The 18728-nt window shown below is 33.7% G+C and overlaps 1 protein-coding gene across 2 annotated transcripts in view; it reads left to right on the top strand.

Moving 5' to 3' along the window:
• Positions 1 to 18728, top strand: part of LOC127538001 (uncharacterized) — a 73088-nt gene that overhangs the window by 37210 nt on the left and 17150 nt on the right. For both annotated transcript variants that reach the window (XM_051961446.1, XM_051961445.1), the window contains one exon: positions 13844 to 13929. In XM_051961446.1, coding sequence (XP_051817406.1) covers positions 13844 to 13929 — 86 coding nt within the window. The remainder of the gene's footprint in view (positions 1 to 13843; positions 13930 to 18728) is intronic.

Genomic DNA, 18728 nt, shown 5'->3' with positions numbered 1-18728 from the left:
CAATCTATAGGAAAAAGAAAAGTACATTTTAAGTGCTTCTATCTTCTTTTCTGTCTCTGTGGCCATTGGGCAAACACCTTGGTCATTTGATAAAACTCATCCTATTATATGTGCTATTAAAAACCTACATTAAAACCACCTGTGAACTTTCCTGAGACCCCCCCCAAAAAAAATAAACATTTGATCATTATCATTCTGAGATGACCAACAATTTTTTTTCTGTGGGACTTAAAACTACAAATTTTAATATGTACATAAGTATTAATATAAATGGTCATAAAAACAGGTGACTTTTTTCATATAGCAAGAAAAAAAGGCAATAGATGGTCACTCCACAGGATACATTGGTTTTTCTGATAGGAAAGTAATTAGAGGAAGGCATCTAGTACATTGAGTGAATTGTCTGTGGAGAATGTATAGGAAAACATAAAAATCAAAACAGATAAAAAGGGATGGAGGAGTTGTGACCCATGTCAGTAAAGAGAATCCTCATAAAACAATGATCTTTCAAAATTATCAAAGTAAAGGAGCTTGAAGGACTTTACATAATTGGAAGGGAAGAATTAAGCCCATTATTAGGTACCAAGCTTGAAATAAATGAACCATTAAAAAAGAGAGAGAGAGCTTTCCAGACTCAGAGAAGACAGAAAAGATTAAATACTTTTGTTATTCTTTCCAAGCATAATAGAATTGACTAGAAAGTGTTTTCTATTAGGTTACTTAACAAATTATATTGAGTTATTCACTTTTTTTTTAAGTATCCTTAGGTTTTACCCCTAGCCTCTTTCCCTGATGAACACTTTTTATTTCATAAAAATGTGTATTCCTTTAAATGTGCATGAATATATGAGTGTAAGCACATGGGGGCATGTATGGAGGCTTAGACATGTGGTATTAGACCTAAGCTTTTATTAGTCTAGGAAACTAGGTGAGGAAATGAATATATCTATATCTACCAATATAGCTCTTTTGTAATTTACTGCCTTAGAGAGTTCCCTGGAGGTACTGAGGAGTTAAGTGGTCACAAAGCTATTCTGTGTCATAGATGACACTTTATCCCAGGTCTTCTTGATTCTAAGTTATTTATCTGCTATGCTATACTTCTGCTCTATTGTCATATGTACATATATACATACATACAAACAAATACATATGTATTACAAAATATCTGTCAGCATGATCTAATTAACTGAAGAGGACAATATTCAAATAGGTACATGCTACAGGTTCTTTTTGTGATGTAAAAAAGTGGGGGAACAGGTATAATTTGTATTTTGGTTTTATTTGGATGGTTTTTGTAAACAGATTTTTTTTTTAGTTTAATATGATACTATGTTTTTGCATGCTTCTCCTAAATAGTAAAGAGAGCAACATAAGTATTTGATGACAAAATTGTCTGCTATTGTATGAATAGGGATTTTTAATACAACTTATTACTAGAATTACTCTAAACACTTAGCCAAAAGAAAAGATTCCTTCAGTTATGAAAACTATAAAATCCCTCAGTGAATTGAACAGCTGTCTTTTCTTTGATCTTGCTTTTGATTTTTCTATTACTCTTTGAAATGAATGCTAAATGCCTAAATTATCATGTATATATGTGTAGGGTATCAACATAAATGATGCATCCTAAAACTGTTAAAAATGCATTTTGACCCAAATAGATTTTCCATGAGAGAAAGCAAACTACAATATTTTCTTTATGCATATTTAGGTACTAATATTCTGTTAGAGAGTGAAAAAAATCTAAATTTCACTCCTTTAATAAGCAAGTTTCTGATTTCTGCCAGTGAACCTTATTTTTCCTTTATACCACATTTTGTTTTACTTTGAGAAAAAAGTTTAGTTTTATCCTAAAAAATTTTTTCTGAGGATATGAAAATGTTCATTTTCTCTGGATTGGTCTTTATCAGATAGGCTTGGTACTGAACTGGGCTCAGTACCAACATTTTTAGATGCAGATTAGTGATACAATGAAAGTAGAAAGATGTTCTCTCCATCTGGCTTTTTTTTTCTTTGAGTCTCTTGGAGAGAAGATATAAAAATTGGCTAGCATTTCACCATTGGAACATAATATTTTCTTCAATCAGTCAGTCAATAAGCATTTATTAAGTGTTGGGTGTTAAATGCAGGATATTTAAGAGAGACAAAAGACAGTCCTTGACCTCAAAGAGTACAAAATCTAATTAGGGAGACAACAATCAGACAAATATATACCAACAAGTCACCTAGAAGATCATTAGGAAGTCAGAGAGGGAAAGCACTAGAATTAAGAATGATTGTGAAAGGCTTAGTGCAGAAGGTAGAATTTTAATTGAGTGGGAACTTGAAAGGAGCCAAAGAAGCCAGGAGGCAGAGGAGGAGAGAGAACATTCTAAGCCATTGGGAAATCAGAGAAAATGCCTAGAACTGAGAGATGTAATGTTTTGTCTGTGGAACAGCAAGAAGGCCAGTGTCATTGGGATGGGTGTGATAAGGATCATAAAGTGTGAGAAGACTAAAAAAGTAAGGAAAGCTACATTATGAAGGACTTTGAATGCCAGAGGATTTTGTATCTGAATCCTGGAAGTGAAAGGAATCCACTGAAGTTTATTGAGTATGATTTGGGGGAAGGGATGTAACATGGTCAGACCTAAGGAAATCACTTCATTATCTGACTGGAAGGTGTTTTGGAGTGGAGAGACTTGTCACAGGTAAATCTACCAGTTGGTTGTTATAATAGTCAAGGCATTAAATGATGAGGGACATGTATCAGGAGGATGGTAATATCAGAGAAGAAAGGGGAGACTATTCTATCAATGCTAGGAGGGTGGAATTGATAAGTCTTGACAACAAATTGTATATGAGAGATGAGAGATAGCAAGGAAGAAAGGATGAGACCTAATGAGAGAGCCTGGGGGACTGGGAGGATGGTGTTATCCTCAACAGTAACTGAGAAGTTTGGAAAGCAGGAAGATTTAGTGTTGGGGAGGAATAATTAGTTCAGTTTCAAACATGTTTAAGATGTTTACTAGACATTGGGTTTGAGAAGTCTGAAAGTCTATTAGAAATATGAGACTGGAGGTCAGCAGAGACTTTAATGAAAAAGGTAGATTTGAGAATCATAAGTCTAGAGATGATAAAAAATAAATGCATGGGAGCTGATGGGATTACCAAATGAAAGAATAAAGAGAGAAGAAAGCCTAGGACAGAGCCTTATGGAATGCCTACGATTGGTGGGTTTGAATTGGATGAGAATCCATTAAAATTGACTGAGAAGAAGTGCTCAGATAGATAGGAGGAGAACCAGGAGTGAGTGATACCCTGAAAACCTAAAGAGAAGAGAGAGGAACAAGGAGAATAGCAATCATAGGCTCCAGAGAGTTTAAACAGAATGAGGATTAAGAAACTATCACTGCTTTGTAATTTTGAGATCACTGGTAACTTTGGAGAGAGGAATTTTGGTGAAATGATGAGATTGAAAGCTGGATTGTAGGGGATTAAGAAAAAGGGAAGGAGAGGGAGAGGAGGCACCTTTACAAAGAATTTAGTCAAAGGGCAGGATATAATAGGGACAGAAGGGTCAGTGAGGGTTTTTGTGCGATTGAGAGAGTCATTGGGCATGTTTATAAGTAGTAAAGAAGGAGCCAAGGGACAAGATAAAAAGAGATCAAAGATAAATGATAAGGTAGGGGTGGCAGAAGGTACAATCTGTTGAAATAGATGGGATGGAATAGGATCACTTGTGCAGGTAGAGAGGTTTACCTTGAAAAAGAGAAGGGTCACATCTCTGTGCGAGATAAGGATGAAAAAGGAGATAGTGGCAGAAGTGTCACTAAGTGATATGAATATGAACTAAGGAAGAGGAGAGAAAAGGAATCTCATAATCAACAACCTCAATTTTTTTCACTAAAGTATAAAGTAAGAGAGGAAGGGGAGAATCATGGGTGGTTTAAGGAAGCATAAAAAGATTTGTAAGAATCACTACAGAGAATAGTATAATAAATTGATAAGGGAGATATAGCAGGATTACCTAGCAGCAATAAAGACTTAATTGAGGTTATTATAACAGAAATTTCAAGTGGCTTTACTCAAAATGATTGCACAATTTTCTCTACCTTGATGTACTATCACATGTGCAGGAATGAAGGCAGTAAACATTGGAAATAGTATAAGGCCGAGGTTTGCAAGGGTGCAATATAGTATAAAGGGTCTGGGGACTAAAGAGAAGAAGGCAGTATAAAATTGCACTGGTTCATCAAGAAGTCATGATGGTGAAAAGAGAATATAGTGGCTAGTGCCAAGATGATGGCCTGGGAGAAAACTGAGAATTTAGGGGATCTGTAATCACAGTGTGGACAGATTAGGATTTGGTAGAGGAGTGCTGAGGGAAAGGTGGAAAGCCAATAGATTATAATCAAAAAAAGAAACACGAAGGTAATACATTTGTGGGGGGTACTAGATCAAGATCTTTGTGAGTGACTGGAGTGGGGTGGAAGATTGAGTCATGGGAAGTAAATTGGTTTAGGGACTAAGTGATTAGAGTGTTTGAGGGTCTCTGTATCTGTCTCTGTATATGTGTGTGTTCATACATGCATACATACACACATATACATACATACATACATATATGTGTACATATATCCCCTAATATGAATGCAGGAGTTGGGGAAGAAAGATTGTGGACCAGGTATGGAATTTGTTGAGGAAGGAAAGAGAATATCCTGGAGGTCAGTAGACAGTATCTACTAGGATTTTAATTGAGTGGAAAATGTGGAATATACATATATATGTCGACCTTAAGGTAAAAAAGGTTACTGAGTGGTAGAAGTAGGGGGATAACCAGGAAATGGTGATGGGAAGCAAGGAGTGTTCTAAGTCCCCTATCTTGACCAGTGTGACAAAGGGAAGGAGTGGAAGTACAGTAGCCAGTGCTAGAAAGGGGGACTGAAGTCTTGATGATTACTAGAAGATGGAAGAAATGGGAGAAGAAAAGATAAAAGAGGAAGGGAAGTTCATTGACTATGGAACAGTCATTCCAGAGGGCACAGTATAAAGGATGGCTAGCATTTGGTTGGGACGTTAGAATAGGAGAAGTGAAGGATATAAGGAATAAGAAATCAGGTGGTGGTGGATGGGACATGGGGGCTAAAAAGTGGTTTGCAGGAGATTAGAATCATTAGGATGTGTAAGAGTATGGCCAGCTATGAGTATGTTTATCATTAAGTGGAAGGTGTCGCTCCTCTTTCAGAGGAGGAAGATACAAGCAGCACAAGATGAAGTCAGCTGGCCAGCACCATCAGATGGGATACTCCTGTTTTGGTCCTTGTTGCTCCTCTCCTCTTCTTCCCTCAAAAGGATGGAGAGTAGATCACCCCGAAAGAGCTAGAAATTGAGCCTGCAGAACATAAGATGGAATGACCCCATTTGGAGTTTTCTTAGCAAAGATACAGTGATTTGCTGTTTCCATCTCATTTTACAGATAAGGAAACTGAGGCAAACTGGAAGAAGTGACTTGCCTAGGTCATAGAACTAGTAAGTGTCTGAGGACAGATTTGAACTCAGGTCTTTCTGACTTGAGACCCAGTACAATATCCATATGCATATGGATCTATATCATATTGTTTGCCTTCTCAAGGAGGAATGAGGGAAAGAAGGGAGAGAACTTTTACCTCAAAATTACAAAAAAAATGAAAGATACTTTTGTTTCCATGTAATTGAGAAAAATTTTTAAATGTAAATGTTAAAAATGTAAGTTAGAATTAAATCATAGAAGACTTTGAATATGGACTAGTGAGTTGATTTTAGGGAGTGGTGGGCCACCTTGAAAATTTCTGAGCAGGATTGGAATAGCCCAAATTTTAGTGAGAAGTAATGAGGGCCTAAACTTGACCAGTGTCAGTGGGAATGAAAAGGAAGGAATAAAAACAAAGATATGGTAGAGCTGGAATCCACAGAGTTTAGTGAACCATAGTGGTTTATATCAGGTATTTTTGGATTCTGAGTCAGAAGTTGGAAGGGATACTATATTGTAATTTTGATAAGTTTTTTTGGGAGGGTTTGACCACATTGATTTGGGATGAATTAGCTCTGGTCAATAAACTGTACTTTTCAAATGTGTTTTCATTAAATAACCTCTGATTATGCCCAGCCTTGTGGCAGATAATCCAGGATCATTGTGAGCCTGCAAGAGCTACAAGAACTGCAAAAGCAGCTTAAGGAACAAAAGCAGTTTTAAGACCCATTTTTTCAGACTTATCAACACCTATTCCTAAAGTAGTTCCATCCCACCAGAAAAAAAATCTACAAATTGGCTTGTCAACAACTCCAGGCAACGAAGAAGCAAGATTTCTTTGCTTTCCTTCCATCCCCTAACTGTTGTTACATTCACCCATCTTTTCTAACCATTAAAATTGAATTCCAGGGATATAAAGACTGTGGATCTCAGCTATAATGAGCTCAACAGCCTGGTGTTTGTACATGGACAATGATAAATTTGAACTATTGATCTGGAGTTAAAATCCTTGCATGTACTTGTGGATGACCCTATAATGCATTTAGCTTAGTGGTTCGGGAGATCCGTTGGCTATTGCAGCACATTTGTGAGACTTGGGAAAGTCATATTCCATTCTTGGACTTCTAGAAGCATTGTGTAAACTAACCATAATGCCTCTAGTTAGTATAATCAAGGCAGAAAAGCTGACTCCACATAGAACATTTGATGGTTTAACTGATCTATTTCTAGGAGCCCCTGTGCTGAAATTCAGATTTCCTGATTGGTCTATCCAAGGAGGGTAGGCAGCCCTGTCAGAGACAGTGAAGGTGTGTTATCTGATTCTCTCCTATTCCTCTTGGAATTATTCATCAAAAAGAATAGTAAAGAGCAGAGACTTTACTCTGACTAAAAGAAGACTGTTTAATACTATCATTCTTCAAAACTAGTATATGCTTTTCTATAGACATGATTTTATGGACCAACAGGATTAACCAAAATTACCAAATTAGACATCAAGAAGAATGTAGAACTCCATCTGGTTCTAAAAGGAAGACATTGGCCTTCCATATCCATTTAGAGCTGTTACTAATATTAGCTTATGCTATTTAACTCATGCAATGACTTTGGAAGTATTTGAGAAGTTGATAAGTTTCTTGTTTTAAGATTTGTGGGAAAGATTATTTTTAAGGAAAACAAACTTTATAAAATGGATCATGAAGAAGGGTTTAAAAGAATATAGAAAGAAAAAGGAAGGAAGGAAAACATAATAAATTGTTCTTTTCTCAAATGAGGGAAAGAGAAAAGGGACAGGGAAGCAGAAACAGATTATACCAAATATAGTGCACTCATGCTGAACACACACATCTGTCACTACCCTTTATTAAGCAACAGTGGGAAATAGAAAGAAGGAAAAGTATAAGAAAATAGGATGGAAGGAAATTACAATAGTCATAACTGAATGTGAATGGAATGAACTCACTCATAAGATGGAAGGTGATAGAATGAATTAGAAACCAGAATTCAACAAAATATTGTTATTACAAAAATACATTTGAAACAAATATAGACAAAATAAGAGACTAAGGCTGTATTTATTATGCTTCAGTTCAAGTAAAACAGGTAGGGATAACAGTCATGATCTCAAATAAGGCAGTAGCAAAAATAGTTTTAATTAAAAGAGATAAACAAGGAAACTACATTTTGCTGAATTATAAATCTAAATTAATAAAACACCAAATTGACATAAATATTAAATGTATGTATCAGATGGCTAGCATCTACATACTTAAAAAAAAAGTTAAATGGTGCATAGGGAATCACCTTGGACTCCTTGCTATCCTTTTCTTCCACAAATACATATATCTAATATGTTGCTAATACCTGTGGATTTCACCTTTTGATTTCATAATCTTCTCTTGAATACTACTGCTCTCTTCTGACATAGCCATCACTCCCATGCAGTTTTTATTGCCTCTTGCCTGCAATATTGCAATAACTTGCTTTTTGAGAACTTTTTACTCATTTGTCTTTTGAGAACTATTTACTCATAAGCTCTGCAAACTCTTATCTATTTGGGAATGGGTTTTGTTTGAAGTTGCTCCCTGTTATTTTTTGACTTTAAACACACTTTTTATTCTTATGCCTTATCCATTTATTTCTTTTCTGTTTGTCAAGTCACTATTGTATAATGATCTGCCATTATCCTTGGCCCTTAACATACTGACTGCTGTGAAAGAAGGCCATAAAAGGGTCATAGCTGGTACAATGTCTCCTTTGCCCTGCCTCAGCACAAATCCTATTCTCAGGTCAGTAGTTGCCTCTTCCTCTTTTCTTAGGATTTCTGTGTTTGTGTCTGTGCCTATTGGCAGTGCTACTTTCTTTCGACAATAAGTCTAGCTGGAGAACAAATAAAATATTTTTATCATATTTTTTCCTCTGGGGCTGAAATCACTATTTTGGCATTTGAATTTTTGATGAGAACACTGACCAAACTAACTAAACACTGAAAAGATTTCCTTATCTCTAGCTTATTCTCCTATCTCCCAAACAGCTGGCTTTCATTGAACACTGATTTCTTCTGTTTTCAATCCAAACTCCAGGTCAAAAAGTTGGTTAAAAAAAAAAAAAACAAACTAGAAATTTGACAATATTGAAGGCAATGCCTGATATTAAGGCAAAGGCTATCTTTTCTCCTATTTTATATTGCCTACTAAGTTCAAGGAGTCTTCTGTTTTTCTACATATATTGCCAGCAGCCACAGAGATCCAAGACTTATTCTTGAGTTCAGAGTGGTGCCAGGTTCTGATATTCTGCTCAAGCTTTGACAGAGAATGACCTTTCTGAAGTTCTACAGCTCCAAGAAACATCCCTTTTAAAGTGTCAGGGGATAACTGGTTTCCACACAGCATTTAGGCAAATTGCCTGGGGGGAGAGAGAGTCCAATTACTCTTGGCCCTCTATCAAAAGGAGAACCCAGAAAAGATAAAGAATCTCTAAATTCCTTAAAGAGATCCCTATGGTAGTTTCAATTCAGAGAGGTTTAGCAACTGCAATATATAAATAAGGTTCAACATGAAGCTATAAATTAAATTCAAATTTTAACAAAAATCTAACCCTTAAGCTTAGAAATCCTGCCTAAAAAATAAGTTTTCCATATTACTGAAAACAGATACACATATACACCTCTATAAATATACATATACACATATACACTTACAAACATGCATGCAATGAAGTTTCTTTTCTGGGAGATTGGATAGGGAGCAAGAAAATAAATGTTAGTAGAAAGAAGGAAACAAAGCATTATTGGAAATGTTTTTGTCTTTTGTAGTTTTTCTGTTTAATTAGATTGTATTGCTTTTTAGAAAGCCCTAAAGGTACTTTGGGATCTGTGAAATTTAGACACAGCTCCCCAAAGGTTACATATGAAGATAAGTCTACTTAATAAAGGTGAAGTTCTTTGAATTCCTTAGAAGAGAGGTATTGTGTAAATTCATCATACCATCCTCATTCTGGTCATATTTGCATATCTGCATAGAAATATCACAATCATGTTTTTCCCTTATGCAATTAATTTTTTATCTGGATTACTGGTGATAGAAGATTTTAAAACATTCAGTTCCACTAACTTTGCTACAGAACAGAAAATAAAACACCAAGCAATTTAACTAGAAGAAAGTATCAAAGGAAATGAAACCAGATTTGCAATTACCTAAAAAGGAATCTGTTCAACAATTTGCTTCTTTCATACAAGTTTTATTTTACATTCTCCAATTAACAGTGTACCATTTTCAGTCCAGAAATTAAAAATTGTAAATCTCTGATTATACTCATCTTGTTAAATTGGATTTCGGTTAAAAATAAAATTACCAGGCTTTCCATGTAAAGTAAAAATGCCATGCTGTTGGGTTTTCTCTGTACATCAATTATATTTTTGGCAGTATTATCACTAATTGATATTTTCTGAATATCCCAAATGTTCTGGTCGTTATCGAATGTATACAAAAGTCAGGATCCTTGATTTCTAAATCAAGTATGCATATCTTAATCCTAATATGAATATAATTCCTACTATGACGACAACTCTTTTATTATCATCACCCTTTCTCCCCTCACCATCCAAAGGCCCCTTATGTAGTCAATCCTAACTCTCTACTTTCATACTTTGGTTGCTTTCAAAACACAAAGCCAGATTAATATGGTGTTTGAGAGCAAAGGGTCCTTAAGCTTTTTCTTTGCACAGTTTGGAAATAGTGATAGAATCATAAGCTCATTAACATATTTGTTAAATTGAATTGTCTGCCTATAGCAGTGTTGAGCAGCTTCGTGATGCTGCAGTGGACAGAATGCCAGGCCTTGAGTCGGGACTTATGTGCTTTGAGTTAAACTCTAACCTCAGGACTTACCAGTTGTGTGCTCCCTGGGCAAATCATTTCCCCTGTTTGTGTCAGTTTCCTCATCTAAAAATAATCTGGAGAAGGAAATGGCAAACCATGGCATTATCTTTGCCAACAAAACTCCAAATGAGGTCATGAAGAGTTGGACATGAATGAATACTAGTAACCTATAGCTCTATAAAACAAGCAAAAAACCCTAATCCATGCCAGTAAAAATTATAAATACTGAGAGAGGACTACAGTTCTACTTTTCTTTCCTTATGTTCTTACAAACACTTCCTTTTAAACCTAATTACTGTTTCCCAGTTCATTAATTTACTATATACCCAAGGCATCAACCAGACTGAGGGGTTAAAGGTAAGGCATAAATACTTGTCTGATAAATCTGATTCTCCCTTTTACAGATAGAATGAAGGAGCTTCTTTAAGTACAGATTTGGGCACAGAGAACAGAGTATCAGAAATACTTTATCATATGGAGGCAGATAGGTGACACAGTGAACAGAATACTACAACTTTCCCTTTATGCCTTTCCTGTTACCTTCTTGAAAAAGTCAAGCAGTTAAAAAAAAAAATTTAAAAGAGAGAAGAAAAAACAAATCACTTAACCCTAATTGCCTCAGGAAAAAAAAGGCAGAAGGAGACATCAAGCAATTGATATAGAATATATATGTGAAGTCATGCAAAATATATTTCATATTTGCCTTGTTGAAAAAGAAAACAGAGAAAAAACAGACACAAAAAATAAAGTTTAAAAATTATGCTTCAGTCTGCAGTCAGACTCCATCAGTTCTTTCTTTGGAGATGAATAGCATTTTTTTCATCATAAATTCTTTAGAATTATCTTAGATAACTGTATTGCTAAGAATAGCGAAGTCATTCACAGATCCTCATCATGAAATGTTGCAGTTACAATGTACAATATATTCTCATTGTTCTGCTCATTTCACTTTGCATCAGTTCAAAAAAGTCTTTCCAGATTTTCATGAAAGCATCCTGCTCATCTTTCTTCTAGCACAATATTTCATCATATACTATGCAATTAATTTGTTATTTTTCTTTTTTTTTTAGTAACATGCTCAATTCAATGATCTTTTCTTTCTCTATTCTATTGATAAAGGCATTTAGAGATAATAATTTTATCCTAAGGATTGTTTTGGCAGCATTCTAAAATTTTTGGAGTGTTGTCTTATTGTTGTCATCCTGTCTAATTAAATCTATTATTGTTTATATGATTTCTTTTTTGTTTCTTTTAAATACTACATAGTTAGATTCTAGTTTTCAATTCACTCTGCTATTTACTTCTGTGAGTAGATGAGTTCTTTCCCTTCCCATTCCCAATTATGATTACACTGTTATTTTCCTTCATTCTATTTTTTCTCTGGCCTTTTCTCTCTCTCTCCCTTCTTCTCTTTCCTTCCCCTCTCTCTTCCCCTGTGTCTCTCTGTCTCTCTGTCATCTCTCTTTTCTCTCCCTCCTACATCTCTTCCAGAATATGTTTGGCTTTTGACTACTGCTTCACTTAATTCATCTTCCATTTTTCCTTCTTTGAACTAATCCAAAGGCACTAAGGTTTAAACATTGCCATCGCCCCAATCCCATCTTCCCCCCCACTGTAAAAGTTCCTCCCTGTTTTTCTCTTTTATATGAGATTTATGATATATGATTTGTGAATAGGAGATCCAGACTTCCCTCATTCTAGCTCTGTCCTATCCCTTCTCCCGGTACATCCCTCTTTCCTTACCCCTTAAGTATTTTTTTAAACCATCCTGTCATAGTCAATTCCAACCTATGCCCTCTGTCTATATATACTCCTTCTAACTGTCCTAATAATAATAAAGTTCTTAGGAATTACAAGTATCATCTTTCCACATAAAGTAAACAGTTTAACCTTATTGAAATCCTTATGACTTTTCCATATTTTTTTATTGCTCACGTCTTAACAACTTTTAAAAAATGCATATTGATTATATTATTAATTCTCCTTGACTACAATATATTCTCTTCTAAATTTGTCATAAAGTTTTAAAGGGAAAAGAGAAAATCAACAAATAATGTTATATGGGAATAGTGAAACTGAAGTTCAGGAAATCTGTGAAAAAGAATCATAGATATAAAATATAGGACCTCTCTCTTAGTATAATTTAATGTAGTGAAGTTTAAAACCTGATCATTTGCTGTAGAGGGCCAGAACTCTGGAAAAAAGTGTACTTAAAACAAGTGTTAACTCAATGGAATTGATGAGATAATGGTTCTCTAGTTCACATATATACTTAGTACTTAGTATGGTAATGTAATGGTTCACTAGTTCACACATATTCAGTATGCTGTAATGATGTATTTGTACTAAGGTATATAAGGGCTGAGAAGGACTAGAAATGAGACATTTTATCTTTGACCATCCTGGTGGCTCTCCTGCCTCCTCCACTCAGACCAAGAACTTGGGCTGATCCCAAGATCCTCCAGAAAGCTAGCTCAGACATTACAATTTGCAAAAGGAATTCCTATATAAATAACTTTGTCTTACTATACTCTTTTCATCATGATCAGAGATTATAGTTTAGAGTACCTTCTACTTAGAATTATTCACTTTAACAAATCATTAGGTCCAAAGCTCTGGGATTATTTATCTTTGTATTTTCTTCAGCACCTAAGATGTTGTACCTGCCCTCAATTAACTTAGGAATGTATTCTAGTGGGAGAAATAAGGTATGGACACAAATAATTGTAGTACAAAATAGATTTGTGAATAGTATATTCAAACCACTTCTTATGACTGGAGGAGAAGATAAGATCTAGCCTGGGTAGAATCAGGTAGAATCTTGTATAGTTAGATTGAAAAATTCTCAAGAGTTTTAGATTGAAGAATTCTCAAGAGTTAAAGGAGAGAATTCTAGGCCTGATAGAATATAAATTCCCTGAGGGTAGGAACAATCTCATTTTTGCTTTTGTTTCTCTATTAACTAGCACAGTGCCTAATAAGTAAGAGATGCTGAGTAGATGTTGCATTATTTTGGGAATTTAGCTGAAAAAAATCATGTTAATTGAATAAGTAGTTCATTATGGCTAGAATATTAGGATACATGAAGGGGATTTAGTGAGAGATAAATATAGAGGAACTTGAATCCCAGTCCAAAGAGATTTTGCTTTATTCCTTAGAATAAAGTCAATGGAACTTTGATCATAGAATAATAGATTTAGAGCCAGACGAATGAATTCATCTAATTCAACTACATAATTTTATAGGTGAGGAAAAAAGAGGCAAAATTTGAATCCATGTTTTCTGGTCTATGACTCTTTCCCCCAAACTTACACTCTATCAGTGAAAGATTTTTAAACAGTAGTGTTATTTTGAATAACATTTGATTCTTTGGAATAGGAGAAAAGTACATGGAATTAAGATGTAAAATGATTTTAAAAAATAATTTTAGAAGGTTAAAAAGCAGATATTCTTTCTTGTCTATTTTGTACAGATTTCTATGGTCCCTCAATGTTCCTCACACTGTGACATCACTGAATCTATTGGAAGGATATTCAGCCTATTTCTCAAACTTCCCATGTATGTATGCTTCTCAAGGTTGGAAATAGATACTAAGTAGAGAGTAAGCTCAAGTGTGGAAAATTAAGAAAGAAGGAAATTAACAATATTGTTATGATTAATATGCCAAGAATAATTGGAAGAAATCAATCAAATCAAGTTTAGATTATGATTCTATGCCCTATTCATCTAAATGGTTGTTCATTGGAAAAATCAGACAAGATAGTATATGAGCAAAACAATTAGCTAATTGGTTAAATTTCTCACTTTTTCAAAACTGTTGTTTTGGTGTTATATAAACACAACCTGTAATGAAAACTGCAAAGTTATGAATGGTAATAATAAAGCAAACATTAGATGGGGAAAGGAAGACGTTATTTTAGAACTCATCTCTGGAAATTGTTTAGATAACCTTTTTTTCCCCATGTCTTGTTCCTATGATTGCCATGATTATAAAATTCACTAAACTAAAGATACTGAAAATCCATTTTCAATTTACAAGCTTACCAACTAGATTATTAAACTACCCTGGTTATAGTCTATTTGCTCATTTATTTCTAAATTAAAATTCTTTACTATGCAAAATTCATCTTTAATGGTTCTTAATTAAGTTTGAGAGATTTTAAGTAACAAAATTTATTTAGCCTATGGCTCTTTAGAATGGACAATGGCATAATTCTTTTTTTCTGAAATGCATATAAAGCTTATGTATTGTATTCACTGGTGGGAAGAATAGAGATCTGGTCAGTTTGCCATTAGCAAAAGATGAAATACTTTTCTCAACATTTCTAATGACAACATTGTTGAGCAACAGCTAATGTAATCAAGTATCAGCAGTCTAAAAGAACATAATGGCAATTCTCTGAGTATACATATTTTTAAAGAAAATTTTATTTGCCTACAGGGTTAATATGCATGACTTTCTGATACAGTAGAGAGATTACTACATATGGGTGGAGTCAAGAGAAATCTATATTCAAATTGTAACTTTGTCTGTACAAGTCCAAGGAATCTATAGGCATAGGTTCAGGTGTTGTAAAAACCATTAGTTTTTCTAAGCTCTACAACCTCAAACTTAGCTTAGTCATCATCTCAGAAGTACACACAGCAGGAACTAGAAGAAAACATGTGAATAGATCCATGCAAATGCAACACTTCTTGGAAAACAATTCAAAGAAAATATCTGGCTAATGAAAAAAGTTAGTAACACAATTTTTTAATATAATGAACAACATGTTATAATATTACTATTCTACCAATATCCAGCCTGGCAAATGATGGAAAGTAATTTAAAAATCAAGCTACAAAAGATGGAATGAAATACAAGAAGAATTTTTGAATATCATAAAAATACTTTGTAATATTGTACGTTTGAACATAATAGTTAAACAACAAAATAGTTTAAAATCTAGATTGTCTACCATTTTGAGTACAGTAGTTATTATGATTTCAACTGGGAAATTTACCTTGAATCTCAGAGCTGGAGAAAGAGGCTGGCACATGAAAAGTGTTAAAACATGGGGCTCGGGGCTTGCTATTACTATTAGGGAATTCGGAAGTCAGATTTGAATGTTCTGTTAAAGGAAGAGATCAGGGGAAGACATGTTTTCCTTACAGTTATTTAATCCATCCATGAATACTGGATTCCCATCCTGGCCAAATTGTTCACATAGATTAATGATATAGGGGCTTTCCTTTTTGGGTGTTATAGTGTCATCTTAGTATATATAGCTAATGTTTAACAAAAAAAAATCTAGAAGATGGGAGAAATATGATACCATCATTCACTTTGAGTAAATTGGTTTTCAAAAAGATCAATTAAAATTATTATTTCATAATTCTCTTAGTGCATATAGGAAAGTAACAAAGATCCATCTAAGCATGGGGTACAGTGGAAAGAGCATTAGTGAAGACATAGGTTCAAATCTCTACCATTTATTGTTTATGTGGTCTTCAGCAAAAAACATTTTTAATCCTCAATTCTCTCACCTGTAAAAAATAAAATCTTTGTCCTCAAAGATTCCTTCTAGTTCTAAATCTATGATCCATGATTTCTGTGCTTCATTTGAATGTCCTGTTTAACCTTTTACTTGAGCAACAGAAACTACCTTGTGGAAAAATTAGCTAGTGCCAAGATTAATTTTCTTTTTGCATTTAAATTTTATCTTTTTTCTCAATTAAGTATAAAGAAAAATTAACATTCATATTTTCTTATTTTTTTCTCAACAGTATTTTATTTTTCTAAAAACACATAGTTCCAAACATTCATTTTGATAAGATTTTTAAGTTCCAAATTTTTTCTTTCTTCCTCCTTTATCTCCCCCTCCTCAAAACAGCAAGCAACCTTATGTAGGTTAAAGATGTACAATCCTTTAAATATATTTCCATATTTTTCATGTTGCACAGAAAAAAATCAGATCAAAAAGAAAAAAAAAACACAAGAAAGAGAAAGCAAACAGCAAAAAAGGTGAAAAAACCATGCGTCAATACATATTCAGTCTCCATAGTTGTGGATGTGGATGGCATTTTCCATCCCAAGTTTATTGGAATTTAGTATTCATTTTCTAAAAAATTGAGTTCTATATTTTTCCTTTTTTTTTTCTTGTCCCCTTCTTGAGAAGGCAAGCAGTATAATATAGATTAAACATGTGAAAAGGTATACAAGACAGCTCCATATTATCCATGTTAGAAAAAAAAAAAAGCAGAGCAATAAAAAGAAAAAAATTATAAAGTGATGCTTTTGATCTGTATTCAGATTCCATTAGTTCTTTCTCTGGAGATTAGTACCATTTTCCCTATTAGTACTTCAGAATTATCTCAGTGTTGTGAAAAATGCTGTCATTCACAGTTGATTGTTATACTAATATTGCTATTACTATGTACAATGTTCTCCTGGTTTTGCTCACTTCACTTTGTTTCAGTTCATGTAACTTTTGCCAGGTTTTTCTAAAAGCATGTTGTTCATCATTTCTTTTAGAATAATATTTTATCATAATCACATAAAATCACAACTTTTTTAGTTACTCTTTAATTGATGGACATCCCCTCAATTTCCAATTCTTTGTTACCACAAAAAGGGCTACTATAAATAATTTTATATATACAAATCTTTTTCATTTTTCTTTGATTCTTGAGATAGTATTCCTGGGTCAAGGGATATGCAAGTTTTATGTCTTTTCCAGGAGTTCCAAATTTCTCTCTAGAATGGTTGGATCAATTCACATTTTCTTCCAATAATGTCAATATTTTTCCATATTCCCTCTAACATTTATCATTTTCCTTTTCTTTTACATCTGATAGGTGTAAGGTGGTACTTCAGAGTCTTTTTAATCTGTGTTTCTATGATTATAGTGAGTTAGAACATTTTATACGACTATAAGTAGCTTTGATTTCTTCTTCTGAAAAATGTCTGCTCATATCCTTTGATCGTTTATCAACCAAAGAATGATTCATACTCTTAAAGATTTGATTCAGTTTTCTACATATTTGAGAAATGAGGCCTTTATCAAAGAAATTTGCTAGAAAAGTCTTTTCCCAGTTTTCTGCTTTTTTTTTTCTAATCTTGCCTATTTATTTGTGCAAAACCTTTTTAATTAGATGTGATTAAAATTATCCATTTTACCTTCACCAACATTATTTTTAAAAAATCTCCATGCTTGTGATTTTATAAGTGTAAGGAATATAGACCACTTGAAATTTTGTAATTTAACAATTTTACAGAGTTACCTCATAATGGGGATCCATTTGCAATTCTATAATTTAACAGTTTTAGAGAGTTACTTCATCATTGGGACTTTAAGTGATATTTGCCTTTAACCATAAAGCTAGTTTGCATCACAGACTGTATTTGAACCTAAATCTCTCTTACTCAAGGTCCACTTTTTTGCCTTCTTCATATGCATGTGTTTCTGTTTCACCAGAGGAATTTCTTTTTCTGTGATAGAGGTCTATGATGGCAATGAACATCTTCCCCATCCTCAACACATATACATAGCCAGATCCTTTGAATTTACTTTATCTTTTATATTGATGTATCTATTGTTTCTTCCCTGATTTAATGTAAGCTCCTTGAGGGCAGGAACTTGGTTATTTCTGTATCTAGCACATAATATTAATCAATTACTTCTTTAGTGAATGAATGAGAGGTCATATAGTGTTAGAACTTCAGCTCTAGAATACAATTTTATGATCCGTCTCAGCTAAGGGATAAAACAATGATATCATTCACATGCTGAAAATATAAAATATATTGATATTGCACTGTAACTCTTCCTTAGTATTCAGCAGGGATGCAGGACTGGAATGATACATAAAATATAAGTAGAGAAACCTTTAAGTACTTTTGTCCAAAGTTAGTTAAGTCTACAATTTATTAATGAGAAGCACCCTAGTTGGAACTTGAGGTAATAATGTTGAAAAAAAGATATATATGCATATATATTTACACTTATATTTGTGTGGCATATATGTGTGTATGTTTTATATATGTATGTATATACCCATAGGATTATTCCTAGAAATCTGAGAACAATTATTGGTCTGGCCAACTCAGCCTGTGAATGTAGTACAAGTTGAGTGTGACACAGAGAAAGTATTACATTTATACTTACCTATTAATTGAGCATTGTCTGCCCTGTGACAATGTTCATTCCCTGAAAATCTCAATTTCCCTTCCCCTACTTTCTTTGTGTCCCAAATGCTTAGGAAAATATTTGATATGTAGTATATACTTAATAAATGCTTGTAAATTGATTACAGACTAGTAATAATAATAGTAATAGTCTTTAAATAGTAATAATAAATAGTAAATATCAATAGTC

Source organism: Antechinus flavipes, chromosome 5 (assembly GCF_016432865.1).
Source record: "Antechinus flavipes isolate AdamAnt ecotype Samford, QLD, Australia chromosome 5, AdamAnt_v2, whole genome shotgun sequence".
NCBI lineage: Eukaryota > Metazoa > Chordata > Mammalia > Dasyuromorphia > Dasyuridae > Antechinus > Antechinus flavipes.
This window is presented reverse-complemented; position numbering and strand designations above follow the sequence as displayed.